At 40.5% G+C, this 25,619-nt stretch overlaps 1 protein-coding gene across 3 annotated transcripts in view; it reads left to right on the forward strand.

Moving 5' to 3' along the window:
• gstcd (glutathione S-transferase, C-terminal domain containing) overlaps window positions 1-25,619 on the forward strand; it is a 32,251-nt gene that overhangs the window by 3,585 nt on the left and 3,047 nt on the right. For 2 of the 3 annotated variants that reach the window (XM_089006782.1, XM_089006783.1), the window contains exons 3-9: window positions 1,306-1,569; window positions 7,544-7,637; window positions 18,845-18,960; window positions 19,214-19,258; window positions 19,326-19,454; window positions 23,875-24,008; window positions 25,318-25,348. In XM_089006782.1, coding sequence (XP_088862908.1) covers window positions 1,306-1,569; window positions 7,544-7,637; window positions 18,845-18,960; window positions 19,214-19,258; window positions 19,326-19,454; window positions 23,875-24,008; window positions 25,318-25,348 — 813 coding nt within the window. The remainder of the gene's footprint in view (window positions 1-1,305; window positions 1,570-7,543; window positions 7,638-18,844; window positions 18,961-19,213; window positions 19,259-19,325; window positions 19,455-23,874; window positions 24,009-25,317; window positions 25,349-25,619) is intronic. The other variant, XM_089006784.1, reaches the window with a different exon arrangement.

The raw sequence follows: 25,619 nt of genomic DNA on the forward strand, positions 1-25,619 counted from the left end.
TGTCTGTCTGTCTGACTAGCTAGCTAACTATCTCGCTGGCTAACTATCTATAGTCGGCTAGCTAGCGAGCTGTAGGCGGCTAGCTAGCGAGCTGTAGTCGGCTAGCTAGCTATTCTATCTGTCTGTCTGTCTACCTGTCTACGTTTTATTTATTTATGTGTTTGTTTGTTTATGGATGTGTGAGGGGGATTCAAGCTATGAAAACTCCCATTTTCCATAATATGCCCGCTTTTGAAAATTGCCTTCACGCATTGTGTGACATCAGAAACATGGACCACCTTTGAAATTCCGTGAATACCTCACACGTTTCACATCTTGGTGCACAGTCCCACGGCTTGCTCAAAGCTTGCTTTGCTATTATTTTTAATTATCGTGTTGTGATGGCAAAGGGAAGAAGAGACACCCACTGTGCTCTGCAGTGTGGTCAAGAGTCATGCGACAAAGACTTAATTGGGGTTTTTCTTACCTGGAGCAGTGGTTGTATGTTTTAATTAAATGTCTATGGTTTAGTTATGGTTTAGTATAATGTTACCAACCATACCAGGATATTGATTTGTTTTTATTTGAAAAACCCTCTTTCTCATAAAGCAGGAGTGAACATGTCTGCCTCTCAGTTTTGAGGCTACGGTTTTGTCTCTTCGCTCTTGGTCCTTCATTGTTTTTTTTTCACACGTACTGCAACTTTAATTAGGCCATAGCTTTGTCTAATAGTAATAGCTGTTTTGCGCAGTGGGAGTTAATGGTAGACTCTGACATGTTCTGGCTCGTGTATGTATTCAAGTTACGTTGCTGTTGTAAAAAAGTAACCCCTCTCTTTAAAGTGCGGAGAATATTTAACTCCCACTGTTTTATTGTGCATGCCACCAGTCAGCCTCAACACCTATTTCACCCTCCTGCCGTCACCAGCTATTCTTCCACGTTGGGAATGAACCCAAGTTCCCACAATGAGCCTCTTACAAATCAGCTGTGCTTCAGTGGTTTCAAGTTTCACACTCAGCCTAGCGTGTCTCCTCGTGACAGTCAACAACGCAAAGTAGATGCAACAGATTTTTTTCACGCTTACCGTGTAGCCTCACTTCTCTTTCTCACTCTCATTCTTTCTCACACTCTCACTGTCACCTTATAATCATCGCAACACGGCTTCTGTGTTTCTTTTTGGGTCTTTAGACCTTAATCCCAGCTCACTCGCAGGGCTTGTAGTGATGTGACCTCGACTGAGGCTGTGCAAAAGTATGACCTGAGCTGTCTGATCAGTCACGTCTGATGAGTCACTTCCAATAATACCCACATTACTCTCTTTGACAGTCTTACGTCCGAACCCATTCTGCCAGCACTCTACACCGCCTCCCCCACCTTCTGCGCTGGTACAGCCACGTTCAGGAGGTCCCTGGCGTCCTTCGGGCTGCCCAAGGCTGCAAGATCAATCTTGCAGTCCCTGAAAGTCCGTCGCTACTTGCGTCTCGGCCACCGGACGAAGGTAACCTGGCGAGTGCACCGGAGCGAGAAGAGGAGACGACCACGCAGATGCCTTTTGTTGGCGGCCCCCGTCCCACCATAACCAAACTTAAAGTAAAACACTTTTTCACATTAACCGGTATTGTACAGACGCTCCCCTACTTACGAACATACGAGTTACGAACACCGGTACATATGATTTTTTTTTAAATAATATATGTAGCATTCTCTCCAGTTGTACATGTACATGTCTTTAGAGAGCATATATTTTATTAAATGTTTATTTTTCAGTACAAACTAATACAGGTTACTATACAAGCCTTCAACATACATTCCTTACAAAATATAGCACTGAAGCAATTTACGAACAAATTCACCTTATGACCAACCGTTCGGAACATATCTTGTTCATAAGTTGGGGAGCGTCTGCACTGTGGAAAAAACATTAAAATCTAGCAATTTGGCTAACCAGCTCTCTGGCTAGCCGGCTATCCAATTATTTGTCTAGCTTGCTCGCTAAATGTCTTACGTCGGCTAGGTAGCTATAGTCGGCTAGCTAGATAGCCATAGTCGGCTAGTTAGCTAGCCGTAGTCGGCTTGTTAGCTAGCCATAGTGGTCTAGTTAGCTAGCTATAGTCGGTTAGCTAGTTATAGTCAGATAGCTAGCAAGCTTTAGTCGGTTAGCTAGCTAGCTTTGTCGGCTAGCTAGCTATACTGTGTTTGCTAGCTAGTTGGGTATCTATCCATCCATCCATCCATCCAAACATACCCACACACGCACGCACACACAAATAAGGTTTTCCGGTGGTGGCCCAGAATTTTCCACCTACTTCAAAAGCTTCATGAGGCGACTTTGTCAGCACTACATTACATTCTAAATGTGTCTCCTCATTTCCACCGCTTGCATTTATCATCTTTAACTTTCACAGACGCAGACGTTTTATGCCGCCATATCTGCTTTTTCGTGCCTTCAAGGATGACTCTCTAATGTCGTGTTTTGGCTCCTGGCAGACCTTCTTTTAATTGTACAATGTTTTCTCCCTCTGGCAGCGCTCCACATGAGCTCTCAGTCATCAAAATAACATTTCAAAAGGACGTTTTTTTACAGATTGTTTTTATGATGGTACGATTATTATTATTCTTTTTATTGAGCCAGCTAATAAAAATTGCCTTTCATTAGAGAATGATACAATTCACCCTTGCACTTGTAATTCTGTGCACTGTGCAAATTGCCAGCCGTCTTTTCACTGGCTGTGAAAGCATTCCATTCCAGAAGAACTCATAAAAATGTGAGGTACTGTATCCTGAAACAAACAGAATTGAACATGTCTGCTTTCCTCATTGCGCCTTAAAATACAGGTGACGACTCCTCTATGGTCGGAAGTGACCTCACTCACCTTACAAGCAGCAGTTTGGTAGATATCAATAGAAAATAACCCCCCGCCCAAAAAAAATAGACAGAAAACATACTTTAATTTTATCCTCTGTGACCAATATTACTGCCACACTGAGAAGCAGAGAAGAGGAGCTGACGGGGACAGTATACTCGTACATTTGTTTTTGTTTTTTTTTAATGTGCCAAGACAGGACTAATCTCAAATGACTTGGAAACATCAGGACATTCCCCAGTGATGTGGACTTCACATCAAAAAAAAAAAAAAAAATCACTTTGGCTGTCATATTCACAATTAACTTTTCACAATTAACATTTTTTGCAAAGAACCATCAAATAATAAACAACACAACATTTATTTATTTATTTATTTATTTATTTATTTATTTATTTATTTATTTATTTATTTATTTTCCTCAAGACAGTTAAAAAAGCCTAGCATATTTAGACTTGACTTTTTGCAGGGCCAACTCACCTCACAGGTGGAAGTTTGGTAGATAAAAGTAGAAACTAACCCTACGCGCCCCCCAAAAAAAGTATAACAAAAAACACACTTTAATTCTATCCTCTGTGAAGGATGACCGATATTACTGGCGCACTGAGAAGCAAAGAGATGAGCTGACGGGGACAGTATACCCGTACCGTACGACTGTCGTGTATCGTATTTTTTTCAAGTGCCAAAGTAGAACTAAACTCAAATGAAAACCAACACTTAGCCTTATTTATTTATTTATTGTCCTCGGGAGTTGAGTAAAAAAAAAAAAGCCTAGCACTTTTTGCGGGGCCACTTCCTTCCGTGTACGTAACTTGATGATAAGTGGCATGACAAGGAGGATAGAGATGGGTGCTTGAGGTTGTGTATCTTTTTACACGACGCCGGATTAGAGTTAATTTGACACGAAAGCTTGAAATCGCACGTTCCCGCTGCGAGGTATGCGCCCTTACAATGGCCGCCATTCTAAACCCTCGACGCAGGGGATTACGAGGATGGCTCCATGCCACAACTGTCATCTGTGCAGCTGTTGTGCTGTCAAAAATGAATATGTGCGCGCACACAACACTGTGTGAACGAGAGAATCGATTCGGCGTTCAGAGATATCGTATCACTAAAAATCGTCCAGCGATTTTCAGCTTCTCATTATTTGTTGATTTCGATTGTCCTCCGTGAAAGAAGGCCGATGATCTTTGTGTGTAATCTACATGAAACGTATGTAAACATCTGCTTCTATTTTTGGAAAACCAAACCTGTCACTGAATGAAACCTCGTCAGAAAAAAAAAGCTGAAAATAAAAATCACTTTAATCTTTTACAAAAGTAATGGTTGCAATCATAGTATGACCTCTTGCAGGATATTGTTTTTTTTGTTTCATTATTAACTAATTCACTGCCATTTATTAATTTATTTGGGAATTGAAAATATGACGTAGAGCGCCATTCCCGAATTTGTTCGGGTTTTGTTTTTTCTTGTTTGGGTGCCGATAAAGTGGCCATGGCCTACAGATATGTTCTTTCCCTTCCACAAGGGGCAGCATTTCCCTTTTTTCCATGTTAGCACTTTGTTCCATCTTCAGCTGTTGTTAAAACACTATATCAATCAATGTATTGTATTTTGGACAGCCGCCCTCATTTCAAGCTCATGTAACTCCAGACCCATATAGTTTAGGAATTCAATTTTTTTTTCTGGTGAAAAAAGAGAGTCTAAGATTTCTGACACTGCATTGAACGTATATGTAGTCCTAAAACTCAATATTCCTGGAATTTAAGTGACAATGACAATAACCCTGGCACTGGAGTGGAGTGGATCGTCTGGCAGTGAGTTAATTTAGCAAATAATGAATATACATATGTCAGTTAATAAACATTAATTAGGCTGTTTTCATTATATTAAAGACAAAAAGCATTTTTATCTAATGAAGGTGGTGTATGAGAGTGTTTGAATGAAACAAAATCGGGGGATTTTTTTTTTTTTTACAATGAAAACAGATTATTTGAGCAAAACAAATTCTAACTAAAAATAAAAGTATCTAATTATGCCAGAAAGACAAAAAAATAGTAATTTATTTTTATTTCATTTGTTTTGAGGTATTGCTGTACATCCATACAGAACAGGGTCACATGGTCTTTTGGGAATTGTAGTTTCATTTAATTGCGGAAACTTGGTGAACTTTTTGTTTCGATCTTGCACTCAACAAATACCTGATACTGTATTTAAGAAAAACAAAAATGTCAAATATGGCATTCTGTTTATTAAAAAGCAAATAAAACAAATCAAAAAACTAAATCTAAAACAAAAACTACTAAAAACCCCATCATAAAAAAATAACAAAAAGTAACACACAGTCTCCCAAAGGAATGAAAACTAATTGGATTTAAAAAGCAAAAGTCAAAATTAATGTGCGTGTTTGTTCTCGTGCGAGTGTAAATGAGTCCTCGCGTGTACAATGTGACACGCATACATCCCCGATGTGTGTGTCCTGCGGCGTATGTATGCAAAGGCGCAGAGACGACACTATACTTCCTGACGCTAGTCTCGGGTTTCTCGATAAATGCTTAATAACCTCCTTCTCACCTCACTTGACACACCCTGGCGATAGGTGCCAAATGCAGTCAACGGGCAGACATCCAAAGGAAAACAATAATGCCAGCCAACTCCCCAAATGTAGCCCCCACCCGGGATTCGAACTGTGTTTTGAATTACGCCCTCTGCGATTAAAGTTATTTTTAATTCAGTGACTTAATCGCGTCGATGTTGTCCAAAATGAATCAAATGAGGTCACGATGCCGTTTCTCCCTCGAGGCGATTAGTTTCAAGTTGCGAAAACTCACGTCATTTCTTTGTTGAGGCTTTTCTCTATCGTGTTTTTTGACAAAAAATGCACATTGTTGGACATTAATGCATTCACTGCCAGTCATGTGCAGAAATGTGTCCACTCCAGTGCCAGGGTTTTTGTCATTGTCACTCGAATTCCAGGAACCACAGAATATTGAGTTTTAGGACTATATAAACATAAAATCAACTTTAAAAATCTTCTTTATACATTTAAAGCTATCCATAACTTCCCCCCCATACCTATCTGACCTTCAAATTTGTATTCCCTCTCGTTCCCTCAGATCCTCTTCCTCCACCTTTGTGTGCCCCCCCCCCTCCTGACGCTGACGCTGGGGGGGGGGGGGGGGGGGGGGGCACACGCTGTCAAATCACCTTGAGAACGATGGGTGACAGAGCCTTCAGCTGCTCTGCCCCCAAACTTTGGAACTCACTTCCAACATTCACAATCAAAACATTCGGGAATGGTGCTCCACGTCATGCTTTTTAATTCCCGAATATATTCGGTAATGGCAGTGAATGAGTTAATTGAAGAAGCTAAAGTGCGATGTTACATTGGCAAAGCACAACTTAAAATTACTCTGGTGCAGTCGACGGTAACGTAAACGACACTATCCGCTGTTTGAAAGTGGTTGGTCTCTGTCACTTTATCACTGTTTGTGGTATATTTACCGTGACAAACGTGACCACAACCTCTCGGGAATATTTCTTTCTGGCCGTTCCCGTAATAAAACGTTATTGATGTTAGTTTTCTGTCACTGGCGTTCTGATTCCTAACGTCAATTTCTGACGTCACCAGTGCTCAAAGTTAAAGTCACGATAGAAAAAGCGACTTTGTCGCCTGACTTCTGTCGAGTTCAATCACCGGAGAGTATCTGGACAAGACAACCAGTGGTTGTCAATCTTTGAATCGTGATTGGCTGTCAACAAAAGCAGTGTGTCATTCGCCCAAAGCTAGCCTCAATGGGCTGCGCTTCGCTTGCCCAACGATAAAAAAAAAATCTCATTGGAATCTCAGTTCTTACTTGCACAGGCTTGCAATTATCGAGTATGAATGGTTGGATGTTCTCCTTGACCAATTGCCGACCTTTCCGGGTTGCCCCTTCGTTTCTCGCAGCAAAATTCTGATTTATTCTGCTCCATTTTACCTGAGGCCGTGAGCAAAAGAAGTGGCTGTTTTGTGAAAATAATTTCATTGCGAACCTTGAACGTTTTCAATTCAGAATCGTGTTTTTGTGGCTGAATTTGCTCTTACTTTTCACTGTATTTGTGACCTTCATTGAACTAGATGCCATTTTTCTAATTTATCGAAAACAAACGCCTGTTCAGGGCTCGCAAGGTCTTTAATTTGCGATTGGCCTCTGGTAGCATCACGTGTAGAGAGTGTTGTGAGCTTCTACTTTCACGGAGCTTCAGATTTAATAACAAACCAATCTGAGCATTGATAAGAAGGTTCCTTCAGCCGTCATCTGTACTTCTTAAAAACAATGTCCAACTGCAGTGGCCGGGAATCGAACACAGGTCAACTGCTTAGAAGGCAGCTATGCTCACCACTATACCACCAACACTTTACAGTATGACTGGACGACGGAGAGCTTTCACAGACGTAAATCTGAGTATTGCTGTTCAGATTTTCTGAAGTCAAGCGAAATGGATAGTTTAATACAAATGAAAAAGAACCAAAGCTAATGAGACAAATGTGCACAACAACAACAAGCACAGGTGGAACACAATAAAGTAAACATGTCATCATCCCAAAGAAGGATTTTTGCTCTTTGGGATTGTGGGGGCTGGGGTAAGGATAAAGCTCAAGCTTTTAGAGTTTTAATTGGTTTCCTTGGTAACAGTTTTTTAAAATGTCACCACAGGAAAATGGCATTGAGGTGGCCTTCGCTCGTCATCCTTGCCCGGAATGGACACTACCATGGGACAGCTTACCAGACGCCATTAACCCCACCGAAGGTAATCTAAAGTCAAAGCGATTAACTTGAGCACCTCTGTAAAAAAAAAATAAAAAAATGAGTACCACAATGTGATTATTTGGTTTTTAATCTATATTCAGTGTAATAAATTGCAAAGACTATGTATGTATTGCTTAAACTGATGTATTTATTTTTTCTACTATTCACTGTAGTTTTTTTTAAGTTGATGCTTGCAACAGTTCCCACAATACAGACCTGTTTCCAATGGGAAACGGGTCTGGACTGCTGGCAGGAAGTATACTTTTTTTAACTTGATTGGATTGGATTTACATTTATTAGTCTCGCAGTGGAGAAATTTACATTTCACAGCAGCAAGGTTATGAAAGAAAGATGAAAGGAAAGAAAGAAGTAGAAAAACAAAATACAGCTGCGGCTGGTAAGACATAAAAGGATTATTGGCTTTTAAGAACATGTTCTCAAGATATCAATACCTTAAGTTAGGAGCTTGATCACGGAACAAATTCAACTCCTAAATCGAGGTACCATCACACAGTGGTGAACTACGTCATGCTCAGTATGCAGTGACATTCATTCCATGTCTCAGACCACCACGGGCGTGCTTCCTATAACAGAACAGAAAATACAATCAAAACCAGCAACACGCTGCCTCGCCATGTTTTTTTTTCCTCCAGCCACTTGTTGCCCATGAATCCCTTTCAATAATAGCATCCCCGTTAACATCTCCCATTGTGGCCTTATACTTTTTAGCACCATGTAATTAAACTGGAGACAAAAGGGAGCCAATTTGCCCTCAACCCCTGTGCGTGGGTTTTCTATTCCAGATGCTACTTAACCTAAATGGCCGCTCCACATGCGCCTACACGCACAATTGCAGCATCATTTCCTTGATTTACACCTGAACAGCCCATCTTGCACAAAAACGGGTCCTTAAAGCGGTTTCATTTGTTTCTTTCTTTCACGAGGGCACTCAAATGTATGAATATATTCTCATCCGTTGTGGCAGATTTGTCGGACGGAGGTGAAAGTGCTGACTTACCGGTTTCATTTCAGTATTTAAAGGACAACCGACGTCTCCGGACAAGTTGTGTCCATAATTTGTAAAATTGCTTCAAATGACTTCTACTGAGCGTATTTTACAAAGATTCCACCGCATATAGCTATATTTTACGTTTTAAGACTCAAGCTGAATATTCCGGAAGTCTTGTTTTTGAGTTGGTGACGACGTACGTGACGTCACTGAAGGAAAAAAAAGGACATATTGTAGCAGTCCTTCTATCACGTCAATGCATTTTGCTGTGCTTGTTTGGTCTGAAAACGTCATGTTGCACCAAAAAGAGCAGAAGAGGGCGACCAAGCTCCATATAAGGAATTTATCAGCCTGTGGAAATGGCTTGGGCGCCATTTTCTGCCTCTTTTCTGGGACGCTACATTGCAGTCCAGATGCCTCAAAATGACACGGAAGGACTTCCATAATCAATTGCAAACATGCATGCTTTCCTCTTCAGAACTCTTTGAATCATATTCATAACTGGATGTGTAACAAGCAAGCATATTCTCCGAATCTGAAGCCATTGTTTTGATTCTCCAGCAATGCAAGACATCTTGGTGTGACGTCACGAACTGGGGGCGGGACTTTCTGAAAATGTCCAATTCGCAGATCAATTTTTTTTTGCAGATTTTGCACACTTTAAAGTCATTTTTATTGGTGTTTTGCATTTGAATAAAAATATAGATGCTATAAAACGTTTTTCTGATGTCAGTTAAGAAACAAAAAAGTGATGTCGGTTGTCCTTTAAATTGGCAATCAATTTGTTTTTTTTTTGTCAGATCCCCTCCCACCCTTCCAAAAAAAGGTTGAGAAACTCTTTATGCGCTCACGCTGTGTGATTGCGGATATGTCTGTAAAACGTAGAAGCTGAGCGTCGCCACTTAAACGTCGTGTTGTTTTTGTTGGGAATCAGTTTTTCTCATGGCTGACTGAAATCTTATCACGGGGACTGACTGAAAGAAGAATGCTAACTACTTCACTGCCATTCACACATTTATATATGACATTTCCCGAATTTGTTCAGATTTTTTTTGTTTGGGTGCTGATAAAGTGCTGGCTATGGCCTCTGGAAATGTTTTTCCCTTCCACAAGGAGGCAGCATTTCATTTTTTTCCATGTTAGAGCTGTGTTCCAGCTTCAGCTGTTAAAGCGCTATTTAAACCAATACAGTATGTATGCCTTGCATTATATTTTGGACTGCCGCCCTCATTTCAAGATCATATAACTCCAGACCCATATAATTTAGGAATTAACTAAATTTTCTTATGAAAGAAGAGAGGCTAATGTTTCTTACGCTGTGTTGAATGTTTTTGTAGTCATAAAACTCAATATTCCGTGGGTCCAGGAATTCGAGTGACAATGACAGAAACCCTGGCACTGGAGTGGACACATTTCTGGTAAATATCTGACAGTGAATGAGTTAACACATAACAAAACAAAAAACGTGTTTTTTATGGATTAGTGTTTATTTATTTATTTATTTGTTTATTTATTATAACATGATGACGCATACTTTGAATACAATGGCGGACAAGGGAGTATTATTGTCCCGCATTATTTCACATGTATGTTCATAAGAACCAACTTTGTTTCCAAGCTCTCTCTCACACACACAGAAAAAGAAAAAGAAAAAAATGTAAATGGGCTTCCACTTGTACCAGTGTTCTTTCTCCTCATTTGCCAAATGTTGAACCGGCATCAGGAGCAATTTATCAGTACATGAGTATTTCCAATGTGAAACGGGTCTGGACTGCTGGCAGGCAATTGTACTTTAAGCTTAATAAAAGGATTATTGGCTTTTAAGAAAATGTTTTCAATCTACAAATACCTTTAGTTAGGAGCATATACCTAAGTATTTTACTCAAGTACACATCGCCACGGTCCTGGACATTGGTAGAGATATTCAAGACTGAAACTAAAACGTTCAGGTTGGGAGACAATTAACCACTATACTACCTGAGTCACGTTGCCTCTTTGTCGAGCTCTGAGTGCATTGTGCAAGCCGTTAAAATTCCTCAGTGTGCTTTCTCTAAAGTTTGCGTTTGTTTCTAGTCAGACACCTCAAATTCTTTTTCCCCTCAAAACTCACATATTTGGTTCATTGAACACTTGAAATTGTCCATAATCTCTCAATGACTGTTCATTTACTTGTCCCTTGCAATTGACAAACAAACAAAAAATATGCGTGTGAACAAAAGGGCAACAAATAGGCTATGTGTGATCTTGTGTGTGGTTATTACTCCTGTGTGGGGCAGGAGGAGGTTGGGGAGGTGGTGAGGGGTATGTTGATGTAGTGTTCATCGAGGCACCAGAGCATAGCCAACGATGGCAAGAACAATGCAGCGACAGTCGTCCAGGAGATGAGGCTCAGATAGTCTGACAAGGGACTAAGCACATTATCAAGATAAACAAGGCTAGTGGTGGGGGTAGGGCCAAAAAAATGACAAGAGACCACATACTTGTCATAGTTGAGGCATGCTGCTTTCGCGTCCTCCGGGCTTGTTTTCGGAAGAGGATGTTGAATTCCCGCATCTTTTTTTTGCTTTGAGCAGCATGACCAAAGTTGAACAAGCAGAGCTATCGTTGTTTATCCGGGTCCCTCACTTGTCAGATTTTAATCAGAGAAATGAGGAAGCTGAAGATCGTAAAGTCTTGTACAACGACACGGTTCACTGGCAGTGCAACGCCCACGGCGACAATGTACAGCAATTGTGTTCAAATATATATATATCCATCCATCCATTTTCCGTTCCGCTTATTCCTGATTAGGGTCGCGGGGGGTGCTGGAGCCTATCTCAGCTGTCTTCGGGCACGAGGCGGGGGACACCCTGAACTGGTTGCCAGCCAATCGCAGGGCACACAAAGACGTACAACAGTCACTCTCACACTCACACCTAGGGACAATTTGAAGTGGTCAATCTGCCTGCCATGCCGGAGAAAACCCACGCGGGTCCGGTGAGAACATGCAAGCTCCACATGTGTGTGTGTGATTTCAACAAAATGTCAGATTGTATTATTTAAAATAAATTTGTGATAGTACTCACAATAATGCGTTTGGTAAAAATCCAGCCAAACTATTGTAATGAAAGTCAACTCGCCGGGTCCAAACGCGAGGTTACTGCTCGGTTGCCTTCATTCTGCTCATTAGCTTGCACGCTTGCTTTCTGCTGTCTTTCACAGAAGTATATTGATGCTAAGATTAGCATGGGGCTTGTCAAAGTGCCACTGACATTCGACTGTTTCATCGATGGTATAATTTCATTGCAAATTAGAATCACCGCAGAACATTTTCTCTTGACAAAGGCGACTCCTTCAGCGAAACCTGAAGTGTACGATATATGTTTTACTCGACCGCTTATTCAAAAGGGGGCGTTTACCTGTTTCGACATCAATGGCACCTAAGTCAGTATCATCCAATGTAAATTGCGCTTCGACCAACTGCCGCCCAAACATCAAATGTAGAGTGAAAAAGAGAGAATACGTATTTAGTTTGATCTGCAAGCCAGATGCAATCATCAAAAGAGCCATATATGGCTCGCGAGCTGTAGGTTTATCAAATGGCAAGGCAGTACTGGAAACCACAACACAAAGCTCCAAAATCAATCCATCTCATTTAATTTCCAGACACTCCCAGCCCAATGTGTTTCATAGCGTCTCGGGAATGTGAAAATGGACGGTTGGAGAGAGTTTGGCCGTTCATCAGTTATTAAATAGCTCCGTCTGAAAGTAACAGCCGTGATTTCCCCGCAGGCACGTCGCCGCTTAAACTGGCGCTCGGATAATGAGTGCATTTCATCCGAGTTGACTTTTATGAATTTCCTTCAGATTATCATTGACTTTTGCTGTTGTGATTCCAGAGGGGCATGCTACAAATGACTGTCATCCAAGCTTCGAACCAGTACTTTGTCACTGTGTATTGAAATATCTTCTTTGCACGTGATGAAACTTGTTTCTCGCGAAGGATGCAATTCTTCTTTTCATTGTACAGTGCTCCCTATCCTTATAAACATCTCTTCATACAAAATTTTACCAGTTACGAAACGCCTAAATATTGCCTCTCATTGTGAAAGGATCTTCAAGATACAAAAGGTAAAAATTAAGGATGGGCAGCAACTGGCAATTCCCGAGTTTCTTTAGCGCAACATACTTGTAGCTACAATGCCATTGGCTAATGGCGACCATATGGCATCCCATTGGCTGAGAGGGTCTACCATATGTGTCGATAGATAAATAGATAGATATGTTTCTATCATTGTCCTCGTTCTTCATTCATGTGAATGGGAATCACCCAAAAAGGTTTTCATCAGTCGGGCGAAGGATTGTTAACCCATTCACTGCCATTCACAAATTTATTCGGGAACTGAAAATATGATGTAGAGCGCCATTGCCGAATTTGTTTGGGTTTTGTTTTTTCATGCTTGGTTGCCGATAAAGCACTGGCAATGTTTTTGTCTTTTCCACCCGGGGGCAACATTTCCCTTTTTTCCATGTTAGCGCTTTGTTCCAGCTTCGCCGTTTGTTAAAGCGCGATATAAACCAATATGTATGTATTGCATTGTATTTTGGACAGCCGCCCCCTTTCAAGCTCATATAACTCCAGACCCATATAATTTAGGAATTAACTCTTTTTTTCTGATCAATGAAGAGAGTCGAATGTTTCTTACTCTGCATTGAATGTTCATGTAGTCCTAAAACTCAATATTCTGTGGGTCCTGGAATGCGAGTGACAATGACAAAAATCCTGGCACTGTAGCGGACACATTTTTTTGCACATCTGGCAGTGAATTAGTTAAAAGGAAACAAAAGCAAGCATCTTTGGATCAGTTATTTACATAACATCAGGGGGAAAAAAGAAACACTTCTGAGCGAGAACATGAACTGAAGAGGGGAAAACACAACACAGACAAAATTAAAATTTTTTATTCTTTCCTTTCTAGTTTATTTTTACATGACGCCCCATTCTAACTTATTGTGCAATCATGTAATTGAAACATATATATTTTATATATTTTGATGCATTTTTATGCTTCACAAAACATGCATGTCTGAATTTTAGGAGGAGTTGGAACGGATTAGGGTCTTTACATAGAAAATGTGTCTTGACTTACAACATTTCCCAAGTTAAACATTTTCTTCCACAACCAATTAATTGCATTAGTAGAGGTACCACTGTCATTTCTCTATTCCAAGAAAAAGGAATTTGTGGGGGTACATTTTGCCAACAGGTATTTGATGTTGGGCACTGGTGCCTTTCCAGGACCGTCACTTTCCTGAGCTCCGTGTTTCGAACTGCAAGAGCTTTTATTGAACTATTCATCTTTGAATCAATTGCCACGTTGGTCATAGTTGAAGCATTTTCTTGTGACATGGCAACCGACGTACTCGCTCGGTGTCATCGCGAGAAAGTAAAAAAAAGTTCGGGAAAATCATCAATTTTAATGCTATTGCTCGTTTAATGGTCCATATGTCATACATAATGATTGTAGCTAATTAGTAAATCCCTGATTAATGCCTTGTTTGCTCGCTAAGTGCACATCATCCATGTAGCGCCAAAGCAATTACATCAGAGCCATATTGAGTGTGTCATCGCGTGTCGTAAGTCCCACTCCACATGATAAGTGTCGATCCATTCAGAGGTTTAGTTGTGGAAACCAGGGATTCTTTGGATTGCGGCGTAGCAGCAACAAGATGAGACTCACTGAGACATCAAGACCTGTTGTGTTCAATGGCGGGCCCACAGGTCTGTTCATGTAAGAGTTGAACTCATTCACTGCCAGACGTGCAAAAATGTGTCCGCTCCAGTACCAGGGTTTTTGTCATTGTCACTCGAATTCCAGGACCCACACAATATTGACTTTTTGGACTACATAAACATTCAATGCAGCGTAAGAAACCTTAGACGATCTTCTTTTATCAGAAAAAAACGAGTTAATTCCTAAATTGTAGTTAGTTATATGAGCTTGAATTGAATGTGGCTGTCCAAAATACAATTATTTATATATCCATATTGGTTTATATAGCGCTTTAACAACAGCTGGAGCAAAGCGCTAACATGGGAAAAACAGAATTGCTGCCCCATTGTGGAAAGGGAAAAGCATTGCCAGAGGCCATGGCCAGCACTTTATCGGCACCCAAACAAGAAAAAAACAAAACCCGAATAAATTCGGGAATGTCGCTCTATGTCATATTTTCAATTCCCGAATACATTTGTGAATGGTAGTGAATAAGTTAATCATGCTCTGTTTATATTCTACCAATGAAATGTATTGGATACTTTGGATCTTTTTGTACTCATCTGCTGAGACCCAAAAAATTTTCAGCGGTTCAAAATTTTATATATTAGAACTGTACTTGCTTTTTTTTTAGCATGGTATCGTCATGTTGAAGCAGCACGTCCACTGCCTTGTCCACTTATAACCCGGAAATAGATGTTTCGCCTGTGTGAAAGCTTCCGTGAATTTTGACTGTATCATTTGTGATGTTACCACACAGTGTGACTGCCGTTGAAATATTGAATCGTTCATAACGAGTTTTGGAGCGCTCAGAGTTTGAAGACCGTCGGGGTGATTCCGTATGACCTCAAATTTTTCTGAACTCACCTTTTGTCAGTCGTGTGTGGATCCGTTTGGTACACGACAACTCAGCTGACAAAATAAATTACAGGATAATTAGAAGATATGAACATAATTTGGATTTTCGTATAAGATAATACCGACGGGTTAGGTCCGTCTACAATTCAATTAATTTTGTATAGCTACGTCGACATGACACACTTTTATATATTTTTCTTCAGGCCAAGCAAGCAAGGTACACGCCGCAACCTGCACTCGCTAAGTTCTTACCCGTAGCTTTGTCTGGTCATGTTTTGATAGACATTCCAGAGCTGCTGAAGGATGCACACCAACGAATTTTTATCCTCTTCTGTTCAACTTCATTGGCATTCCATTTTTCCTGTCATCATGTCATTTTGCAAGTATGCGCCCAAAAATAAATATATAAATACAGTGATACCTCGGTTTACGAACCCCTTAGCTTACAACCCTTTCGGTTTACAAACGTTACATTCATGAAATTTTTTACCTCGGCATACGTACTTTACCTTGGCATACCAACTTTTTTCATACACGGAGCTGCCTCAATGAGTGATGTGTCGTTCGCGAACGAGCCCGTTCTAACAACAAAATGGCAGCCGACTGTTTTTGTCCTCTATTCCCCGCCCCCAGTCTTCAGTTAAAGCCACGTGATTGATCAAGAACGCAGCAGTGAGGTGAGTCTTAAAGAGACAGGCAGACAACAGTGAGAGAGTTTCAACTTTGATAGTTCAAAGGCAGAGTGTAGACTGCAACTCAGCTAAACAGAACACAATTGATGAGGAACTAGGTAAAATTATCACAGAGAAAGCACCTACAAGGGATCATTCCTCAAGATGGTGAAAGAAGCCTATGTTCCTCATCAAGTGTTTAATGCTGAGGAAACCGACCATTCCATTCCATCAAGCCATCAACGACCATCACAAAGGTAAATAAAACGACTTTATTATATCTCATCTCTCATCTCAGATGAGATGAGACGAGACTTTATTATATAGTACAGTTTATTGCTTTAATTATAATACCATATCACATTTATTATACATAAAATAAGGTATATTTTGTGTAGTTTTAAGCCTTAGAAAATTAGAATGTAGAAAATTATATTTTATGGGGAGCTGGGAATGGATTATTCTCATTTTAATGGTTTCCTATGGGGAATTCATTTTTGTGATACACACTTTTCGCCTTACACACTACGTCTGGGAACCAATTAAGTTCATAAGCTAAGGTATCACTGTACATGAACAAATCTTCATACCAAAGACACGATTTGCTGGACTCTTACAGCTGCGACTTTTAAAAAGCCTCACCAACCGCGTTGTCCTTTATTTTTTCACTGTCTTATTTCTTAGCACTAGGAAGGTGACAGCAATATCGAAATACAGTAAAGTCTCGTTATATCGATAGTACTGCTTATTACGACACTATTTCTATGAACGCAAGGAGAAAATTTACATGCCGCAGGATCGGATATATTGATAGTCCGGTTATATCGATATTTTTCTCCAGTGAATATCGATATAACGAGACTTTACTGTACTTGTAAAAAATATTGTTTTCCTCTGTAGAGGCAAAATGTGAAACTGCTGCACTTTGTAGGGGCTCCCTCGGAAGCTTCTAAACTGATATTACAGTTTAACAACTTGGTCCCCAGCCACCAGTCTGCGGCCTCCAAATGCCATTGTGATGATCGTTTGAGAATTTGAGACATTTGTACCGATGTTGTCTATTTTGGTGAACTTTTATTTTTGTAATTTGGTAATGGGGCATATACGTCCTGATCGGGAATACCTGCCACGGTCACCGACACACCTATGACTTTCCTGACACATTCACATGGATTTTACTGAGATCCTTTGAAACTCTGCCACAAAGCATTAATGCGAATTACATTTTTAAATCAATGATTGTCATTCCTGAATTTATTTGGGAATTGAAAAGAATGACATGGAGCGGCATTGCCGAATTTGTTCGGGTTTAGTTTTTTTCTTGCAGGTAGCCATTCAAGCGCTGGTCAGATTTCTGGCAAAAATGTTTCCTTCCGACAAGTGGGCAGCATTTGCCTTTTGTCCAGCCACCCCCCTTTCAAGCTCAGATAACTCCAGACCCATAGAATTTAGGAATGAACTCTGAATCTGGGGTTTCTTGCACTGAATTGAATGTTGATGTAGTCCTAAAATTCAATATTCTTTGGGTCCTGCAATTTGAGTGAAAATGACAAAAAAAACCCTGGCATTGGATTGGACACATTTTTACACATCGTCTGGCATTGAATGAGTTAAAATTGTATGTATGATAAACTACTTTGCGGTTACAGAGGGCGATATGATCACGAGCGTACATGTGTACTTGTCTATAGTAGGTAGTAGATTAGATTAGATTAGATTAGCCTCTATTCTGTGTCAGGTCATTGTTTCATCTTGTCATATTTGTACTCATGGTTTTGTTTGCTACTTTGGACTGTTCTGCTCTGATGACTTTGATGTTTTAGATTTTGTTCTGGCTGACTTCATTTTAATACAATTTGTCAAATACACCCTGCTCCTCCCTCCTGCTTGCTTTTTAGGGGTCCACCACCATCACCACCTTGCAAATCATGACAAGCGCTGCCTAATCTTCGATCATCTCGCAGCCCTCTTTAGCTTAACACCAACACCTGTGGTATCCCGCAGGGCTTGCGCCGGAGAAGCTTCTACTTCTCCGCACTGTTTACATTCTAATCTGGTGATAGAGCACGACAATAAAACCTCAGCCAGTCCCGCGGAATCAAAGGCTAATGGAGGCTAATTGACCCTCATCCCCCTTCCTCCCAAATCATCAACATTCTTTGCGAAAATGCGTCAGGGAAGCTTCTCGGAAATCAAACGTTGCTTTTTGTCATTAACCGTGTGTGCTTTTCGATGAAAAGGAGCCTGTGGAAGTTCACAGAAGACACCTGTGTTAGGTTGAGGAGGGATGTCGTCATTCTATACAAAGAAATGTTTGAAAATTTTCCCAGCTGCTATCTTGATGTTAATTACTGTCATGCTGTTGGCGGTAAATACACTAGCCTGACATCAGACTACATCAAATATTACATTGCCGCTACATGCTTTATTTACAGTATGTTCCACCTTTTTTTATTTATTTTTTTACTCCTGATTGAACCAAATGTTCGTTTTTCTCCTGCTCATGCGTTTTCATGTCGACAGCGAAAGCCGTCAGCCCGCAGGGGTTTCAGAAAGCCTCCCCCGCATGTTTTAGATTTGAAAGATTTCGTCAAACCATCCTGTTGTGTGTGTGTTGTTATAACAACCGTTAATGAAAGTGCCGCACTTGTTGCTGCCTAACAAAGAGAATGGACCCGCACATTTCTTTGAGCACCCCCCCCCCTCCCCCAATCGGGACACTTTATATTTACATATCTCTGTTCTGTGTTTTGGTTAGCAACAGAGTTCAAATGCACACATGTGTAACTAATCGTGTTTATAAAATGAAAAAAATACATGCCACCCTCCCGGCCCACATTTCCAACCACCTCTTTTGGATTTACCCTGTTAAGCATCAGTAATCATCAACTTATTGGCCTTTTTCACTCTCTTTCAGGGAAAATGTCAAACATCCGCACAGTCAGGAAGAGGCAACAGCTGAATAATTTAGTTGCCATGGTGACGCAGCTAGCCAAACCAGGATACACCGTGGTGGATTTCTGCAGTGGAACGGTGATTTTTATAACATTGTTTAAGTTTCTACCTCTCTTTGTATTTATTTCTGTCAATCCAACCTCATCTGTCTTTAGAGCGGAAAACCCTGCTTTTCTATTCCGTGTGATTACTGTTTGTTGCCAGTAGTTGGTCTTCCGATGCACTGCATTTGCTCAGAGCGAGTCGTCGTATTCACTTGAGGGCCAGAAATACAATTTAATGGTATTACTGTACATAACTCCTTTCTCTTTTGCCTCCTTTGTGCCATCAGGGCCACGTGGGCATCGTTCTGGCTCACGCCCTCCCACTTTGTCAGGTAACGGTACATATGCTTTGCGTAGAGGGAGCAGAAAATATTGGCCAACTCATCGATTTCGTTACAGGTCATCCTGATAGAAAACAAGGAAGAATCTCTGATCAGGGCGCACAGTCGCAGTGTGGAACTCGGTCTCCAAAATATCGGCTTCATTCAGGCAAACTTAGATTATTTCACCGGACCCTTCCAAATCGGGGTGAGGATACATTTTTCCTTTTTTTATTTGACTAACTAATCCTACTTATACCTATACAGTAGGGCCTTGGCTTACGAACACCTTACCTGATGAACTTTTCGGTTTACGAATGTCAAATTTATGAAAATTAAACCTTGAAATACACACAACTTTTCGCGATACACACCCACCACGGCTGGCGGAGTGATCTTCGGATGTGGCGAAGTGATCTTCGGATCTTCGGCGGAAGCCCACGACCGAACAGCGCTGCGGCCGGCACACCTTTCCACACCCCCTCTCTCTGAATTCACACGTCGATCGCCTCCGACGAGCTATTTGCAGATAATTTTTGCTATTATGGGACCGAAAAAGGCCGCACCACAAGCTTGTGTTCAGCCAAAGAAGACACAAAACAAAATCACTGTCAAGGAGAAGAAGGAGATAATTGAAAAACACGAACGAGGTCTGCGTTTGTGTGATTTAGTGGCCGAGCACGGCTATGCTAAGTCAACCATTGCTACCATTTTCCGGAACAGAGAAGCCATCAAAGGTGCGTCTGTTGCAAAAGGTGTTTCTGTGCTGTCAAAGCAACAGTCGCGGGCAATCGAAGAAGTTTAAAAACTTCTTTTAATTTGGATTAACGAAACGCAGCTATCCGGCGACAGCGTGAGTAAAGGATTTATATGCGAGAGAGCACGGCTAATTCCCGCCGATATCGCCATGCGGCAACCTGGAAGTTCGGCGCTTATTGAGGATTTTAAAGCCAGCAACGGATGGTTCGAGAACATCTGAGGGCGAAGAGGAGATGGCTGCAGCATCAAGTGAGCTCATCAAAGCAATGTTGGCTAGATAGCTAGCAGCTAGATAGCAAGAAAAAAATACTTTCAAGTAAAACACACAGCGATGATGAATACATTTCAAGTTTATCAGCATTTACATTTCAAGTTTATCAGCATTTACAGCATTCATAAGCTAATTAATAGGTGTAACTTTTATTTCTGCTGCTGTGTAACTAAGGTGCTATCAAACAATATTCCAGACGAGTTACCCATGACTTGCTACTAAAACTTATTTTAGTTGGTTACTTTGTTACTTTGTCAGACAGTTCATACTTTTGTTGACTGCTAGCTGGCTATGCTGTTAGCAAATAGCCACATATTAATCTGTAAAAGATAGTCAGTCGACTGCTAATTGGCTAGGTTGCTAACAATAGCCGCATATGATTCCGTAAAAGGTAGTTAGTCATTCACTCTACGTACCCACCCACAAACGGTTTAGCTGCTAGCAAGCTAAGATTCTGTCAAATAGACACTGAATGAGCCTCGAAATCAGCTTATTACGAATCATCACAACTGTTATATCAAATGAACATTCCTCTGGCAAGTTGGTAACTAATTAAAAAAAGAAAAAAAAAAAAAAAAATATAACATAGAATAGATCCACTTTTAGGTTCTCATTGAATAATACATGAATCTCAATGACAGCGAAGCAATATGCGAGGGGGTGTATATCGGTGAAGCAGTACAATTTGGTACTGGTCCAAATAAGGATTTTTTGTCCTTGGCGGAGGTCCCTGCTTGACTGAATTTATAATTATAATTATGCAAAGCATCAAAGTGTCAACACATGAGACAAATTGCCGCCAAAGATGTTTTTTTTCCACTGTTAGGTGTGAAAATGCCATCCATTGATCATTCTTGTTTGAAGGCTCTTGTTTGAGCTTTTCATTTCCTGAAGTGGCTCTTTAATTGCGAAGCTTTTAGAGCTTGCCTCTTCTGTCAAGCACGGCGCACTGCTGTTATTAAAAGAGATGAGAGGTGGCTTGGCTCGAGAAATGAAGGACTGTCAGGAAAAACGGTTCATGGAATCCTTGCTTTAAAAAAATTACCCTCTTTGGAACTAAAATGACAGACCCGTTTCGTTTTTCACTCATTCAGTGCCCGACGTGTGCAAAAATGTGTCCACTCCTGTGCCAAGGTTTTTGTAATTATCACCCGAATTTCAGGACCCACACAATATTAAATTTTAGGACTACATAAACATTCATTGCAGCATACAAAACCGTAGACTCTCTTCTTTCATCAGAAAAAAAATCCTAAATTATATGGATCTGGAGTTATATGAGCTTAAAATGAGGACAGCTGTCCAAAATACAATGCAATACATACATATTGGATTTGCCTTTATTAGTTTATTGGTTTATATAGCGCTTTAATAACAGCTGAAGCTGTAAGAAAACATTAACGTGGAAAAAAGGGAAATGCCGCCCCCTTGTGTAAGGGAAAAAACATTGCCAGAGGTCTGGCCAGCACTTTATTGGCACCCAAGCAAGAAAAAAAAACAAAAACAGAACAAATTCAGGAATGGCGCTCGACGTCATCATATTTTCAATTCCCAAATAAATTTGTGAATGGCAGTGAATGAGTTAATGGCTTGAAAAAGATTTCTCATGTCGAATCTCAGATTTTGTCTAATTGAAGCTCCTCATTTCACCTCAACCTAGGTCCTTGCCACCAAAATGCCAAAAATCGGCACATTGGCGAATGTATCTTTATTGGTTTTGCATCCGCAAGTCAGAGGGAAATATTTGTGACTATGTGACAGCATTGTAAACCGTCGCTGGTGCGCATTTACAACACTGCAGCTCTGCTTATCCTCAGATTGTGCTGATTGAATGGTATTATTGTGGAAATTAGATTATGATGTTCTCGATCTTTTGAACGTTTGAGGAAGGAGGCATTTTGAGAAAGATTTATAGCAGTAATTTTCAGCTTGATAGGTGGGAAAGGGACACCAAATAACAAGCAGTGATTTATTATAAAGCTTTTTACAAATTTGGCCCTGGATTATCGATTGTTCTCATGATTTTTATAACTATGATAATTTACAGAATGGCTTCACCTCGACCTTCCGCCATACTGACTTGGAAGATTTATATGTAAATAAGTTGCAACCATCAAACCCGGCACGCGCGGCTAAAGGCCTGGCGTTTTCAATTTATGCGCTTTGCCGCAGATCTTTCCGACGAACAATTACACACTTGCAGAGCCGCAGTCTTGGCAGCGACGCCGCGTTAGAAAACGTGTATGCGGTGAACGCAGATGCAAGACAAATGGTGGCCAGCTTGCCTGCATCCAAGCAGATATGTCTGGCAAGCTAATTTACTGCCGCCACACTTAAAAAAAATCAGTTTGTTTGACGACACTACAACAGTCTATCTCTTTTCGATAACGTTTGCTACCGGGTGATCTGGAGGTTGTTACGGTTGTCTTTGGGTGAGACGTGGCAGAGGCCATTACATGGCTAATTCCAGTGCAGAAAGCAAGCCATCTTTTGATAATCATGGATTTTCTTGAGTGAATGCACAAAAAAAAAACACCTGTACAAACGAGCTTTTGTCAAAATGTCAATAGCAAAAATGGTCTTTTTTTTCTCTGCTTGCATTTGGAAAAAAAAAAACACGGAGCACAATTTGACATTTATATATACAGTTGACATCCGATTTACGACCGGTGTGAGTTACGACCACCTGACTTACGACCACGACCACCTGATTTTTTTTTTTATTCTACGGCTGGGACCGCTACGGTGGCAGCCCGGCAACTCTGCAGTGTGTTTGCGATGCATTTAATAGAATAAAGACTCCAGATGGTCCTTGTTTAGATTGAACAAGTAGGATGTTTATTTACTAGAGCACAGAGAGCAACCGCTTCTCTCAGCATTGTACAAGAACTATTTTTTATCGCTGTCAAATGACCATATGTAGCGTTGTGGCTGCGTTGCCAGATGCGCTCAACATTGGGCATGCCTTATTTATCTTAACAGAGAATATTACAGCATTGCACAAAATGAGGATACTAAATAACTGTTTAATCACAAACGCGTACGACAATTTTGGCCAGCCAAAAGCGTGACAGTGTTGCGCTACCTGTCACAATGGCACCAATTTTGAACAGCGCATATGTTAGATAAGCCGTGCGTATTTGGGTCAGCAGAATGACACAGTAAAGAAAATCGATAATACGAAATATAAAATGATAAAAATGACACTAAAAGTTATAAGATTTATAATAATTTATAAAAAAACTTTAAGTTGGTTGGCGAACTCGCTGACGAAGCCTCTTGGATAGGAGGCGAAACGTCCGAAACCTTCACTTTTGTACAGATGACGGCTGAAGAAACCTTCTCATCGATGGACCACTCCTGTACGACTGAGAGCTTATACAGACGTTTAAGTTGGTTGGTATATCATAGTATTCAATAGAAAGCGTTCTTTAAAAACAACAGATTGGCATCGTATACTATTCTGTCGTATAAACCTTGCATCGGCCATTTTGAATGTGTTTCGTTTTACGACTGTTTGACTTACAACCATTTTATCGGAACGGAACCCGGTCGTATGTCGGATGTTAACTGTATATATTTTGTGTGTTTGCGACAGGTCGCGCTCCATGCGTGCGGAGTGGCAACAGACATGGTGATGGAACACTGCATCCAGGCGGGCGCCGCCTTCGTCGTCAGCCCCTGTTGCTACGGCTTCATCCAGAATGCCGAAAAGTTCACCTTCCCGCGCAGGTTTGCAGTCAATCGGGAAGTGCTTGAATCCAAAACATATTTTACATGAGGTCTCTTTCCTCACACCGTCTTTTTTTTTATACAGATGTAAGAAGAAAAAGTTTACACCCCCTTCTCAGTCATGAAGTTTAACAAGCAAACAAGCAAGAAGCCATCCAAAAAAACAAAACAAAAATTTAATTTCCATAGATGACAAGATTTAAATGACGAAGTAAAATGCAACAATACATTTTTTGTCCATTTTATTATTATTATTATTATTATTTGGTGGAAAGATGATGTTGAGGGGGTACTGTTTTCATACCCTGAGGTCACCTTCCGGCATTTCTTCTCTGTATTCTGCAGGTGGCAACATTCCAGACGCTTCACACACTTGTTTTTTTAATGATCTGCGTGAAGGTCTTTCGACTTTGGTGTTAATTTTAAGACGTTCTGCGAAACACGAACAGGACATGTTTTTAATTAGCCGCAAGCGCGCCAAACCCTCATAAACTGTCCTTTCCTCCCTTAGGGCCGCTAAGGAGGGGGCAATGGGCAATTTAAAAGAAATGCAACCATCTCAATGACTAAATCCCCCCATTCTTATTTTTTTTAATCTACTAATCTGTAAAACACTGCATTGAAAAAAAATGTCACAAGATGGATTTTAAAATAGATTCAACTATTTGATAAGTGAACAGTTTTGGTTAGCATTTTTTTAATATTGGCAATTTACAAAATGCAACCATGTAAACTACTCTCTTTATCGCCCCAATCTATTTATTTATGTGCTTATTCATTTATTTGTGTGTGTATTTATTTATTATTGTATTTATTTGTTTATCTATTTATTTATTTATTTATTTATTTATTTATTTATTTTGCGCTACTACTGCATGTGTCCTAATTCTGCATGAGAGCAATACTAAAATATGACTTGGGCGGTGGTCAATTTAAAAGAAATGCAGCCATGTCAGTTACTAAATTCCCCTGATTATGATTTTTTTTATCTACTAATCTGTAAAACACTTTCTTAAAAAAAATTACAATATAGAAAATGTGTGAGAACAGATAAACATGTAGTGCTGAGTCCAAATTTAGACTTCCACTCGTGTCACTTCACGGACGCATTCCGTTCACATTACAATTCACATTCATTTTTATAATATGAACGACGATCAGGATGGATCAAATTTTATTGAAAAAAAAAGAGCCTCCCCAAGTCAGACATCGTACCAAAACCAACCGTACCAAAACGTTCGCAAAAACAACCGTACCACTTCAAACCTTCAGGGCACTAACCAGTTCAACTTCCTTTTGTTTCTGACAGCAAAAAGTTCCAGGAAGCGCTTATTTACAAGGTACGTGTTAAGATGGAGTGATGATTCCCCACCCCGCCTTTGCATCAATAATTCACTTTCACCGCAGTCTAATATTAACTACACCTTGCCTAGCTACTTTTCTGCCTCTATATAGTGTATAACATTACACTCATGCCCGAATGAATGAAGCTCCTGCCAGCACTAGCTTGGTTCGCTCTCTCCGTGCTGAGAAAGCCCCCCCTGCCCCCTGCCCCCTTTCACACAGATGATGAATAGGCCCTGTCAGCACCTCGGGGCGGTAATCTGTGGA

Source organism: Hippocampus bargibanti, linkage group LG10 (genome assembly GCF_051943395.1).
Source record: "Hippocampus bargibanti isolate YZ-2025 linkage group LG10, ASM5194339v1, whole genome shotgun sequence".
NCBI classification, from domain to species: domain Eukaryota; kingdom Metazoa; phylum Chordata; class Actinopteri; order Syngnathiformes; family Syngnathidae; genus Hippocampus; species Hippocampus bargibanti.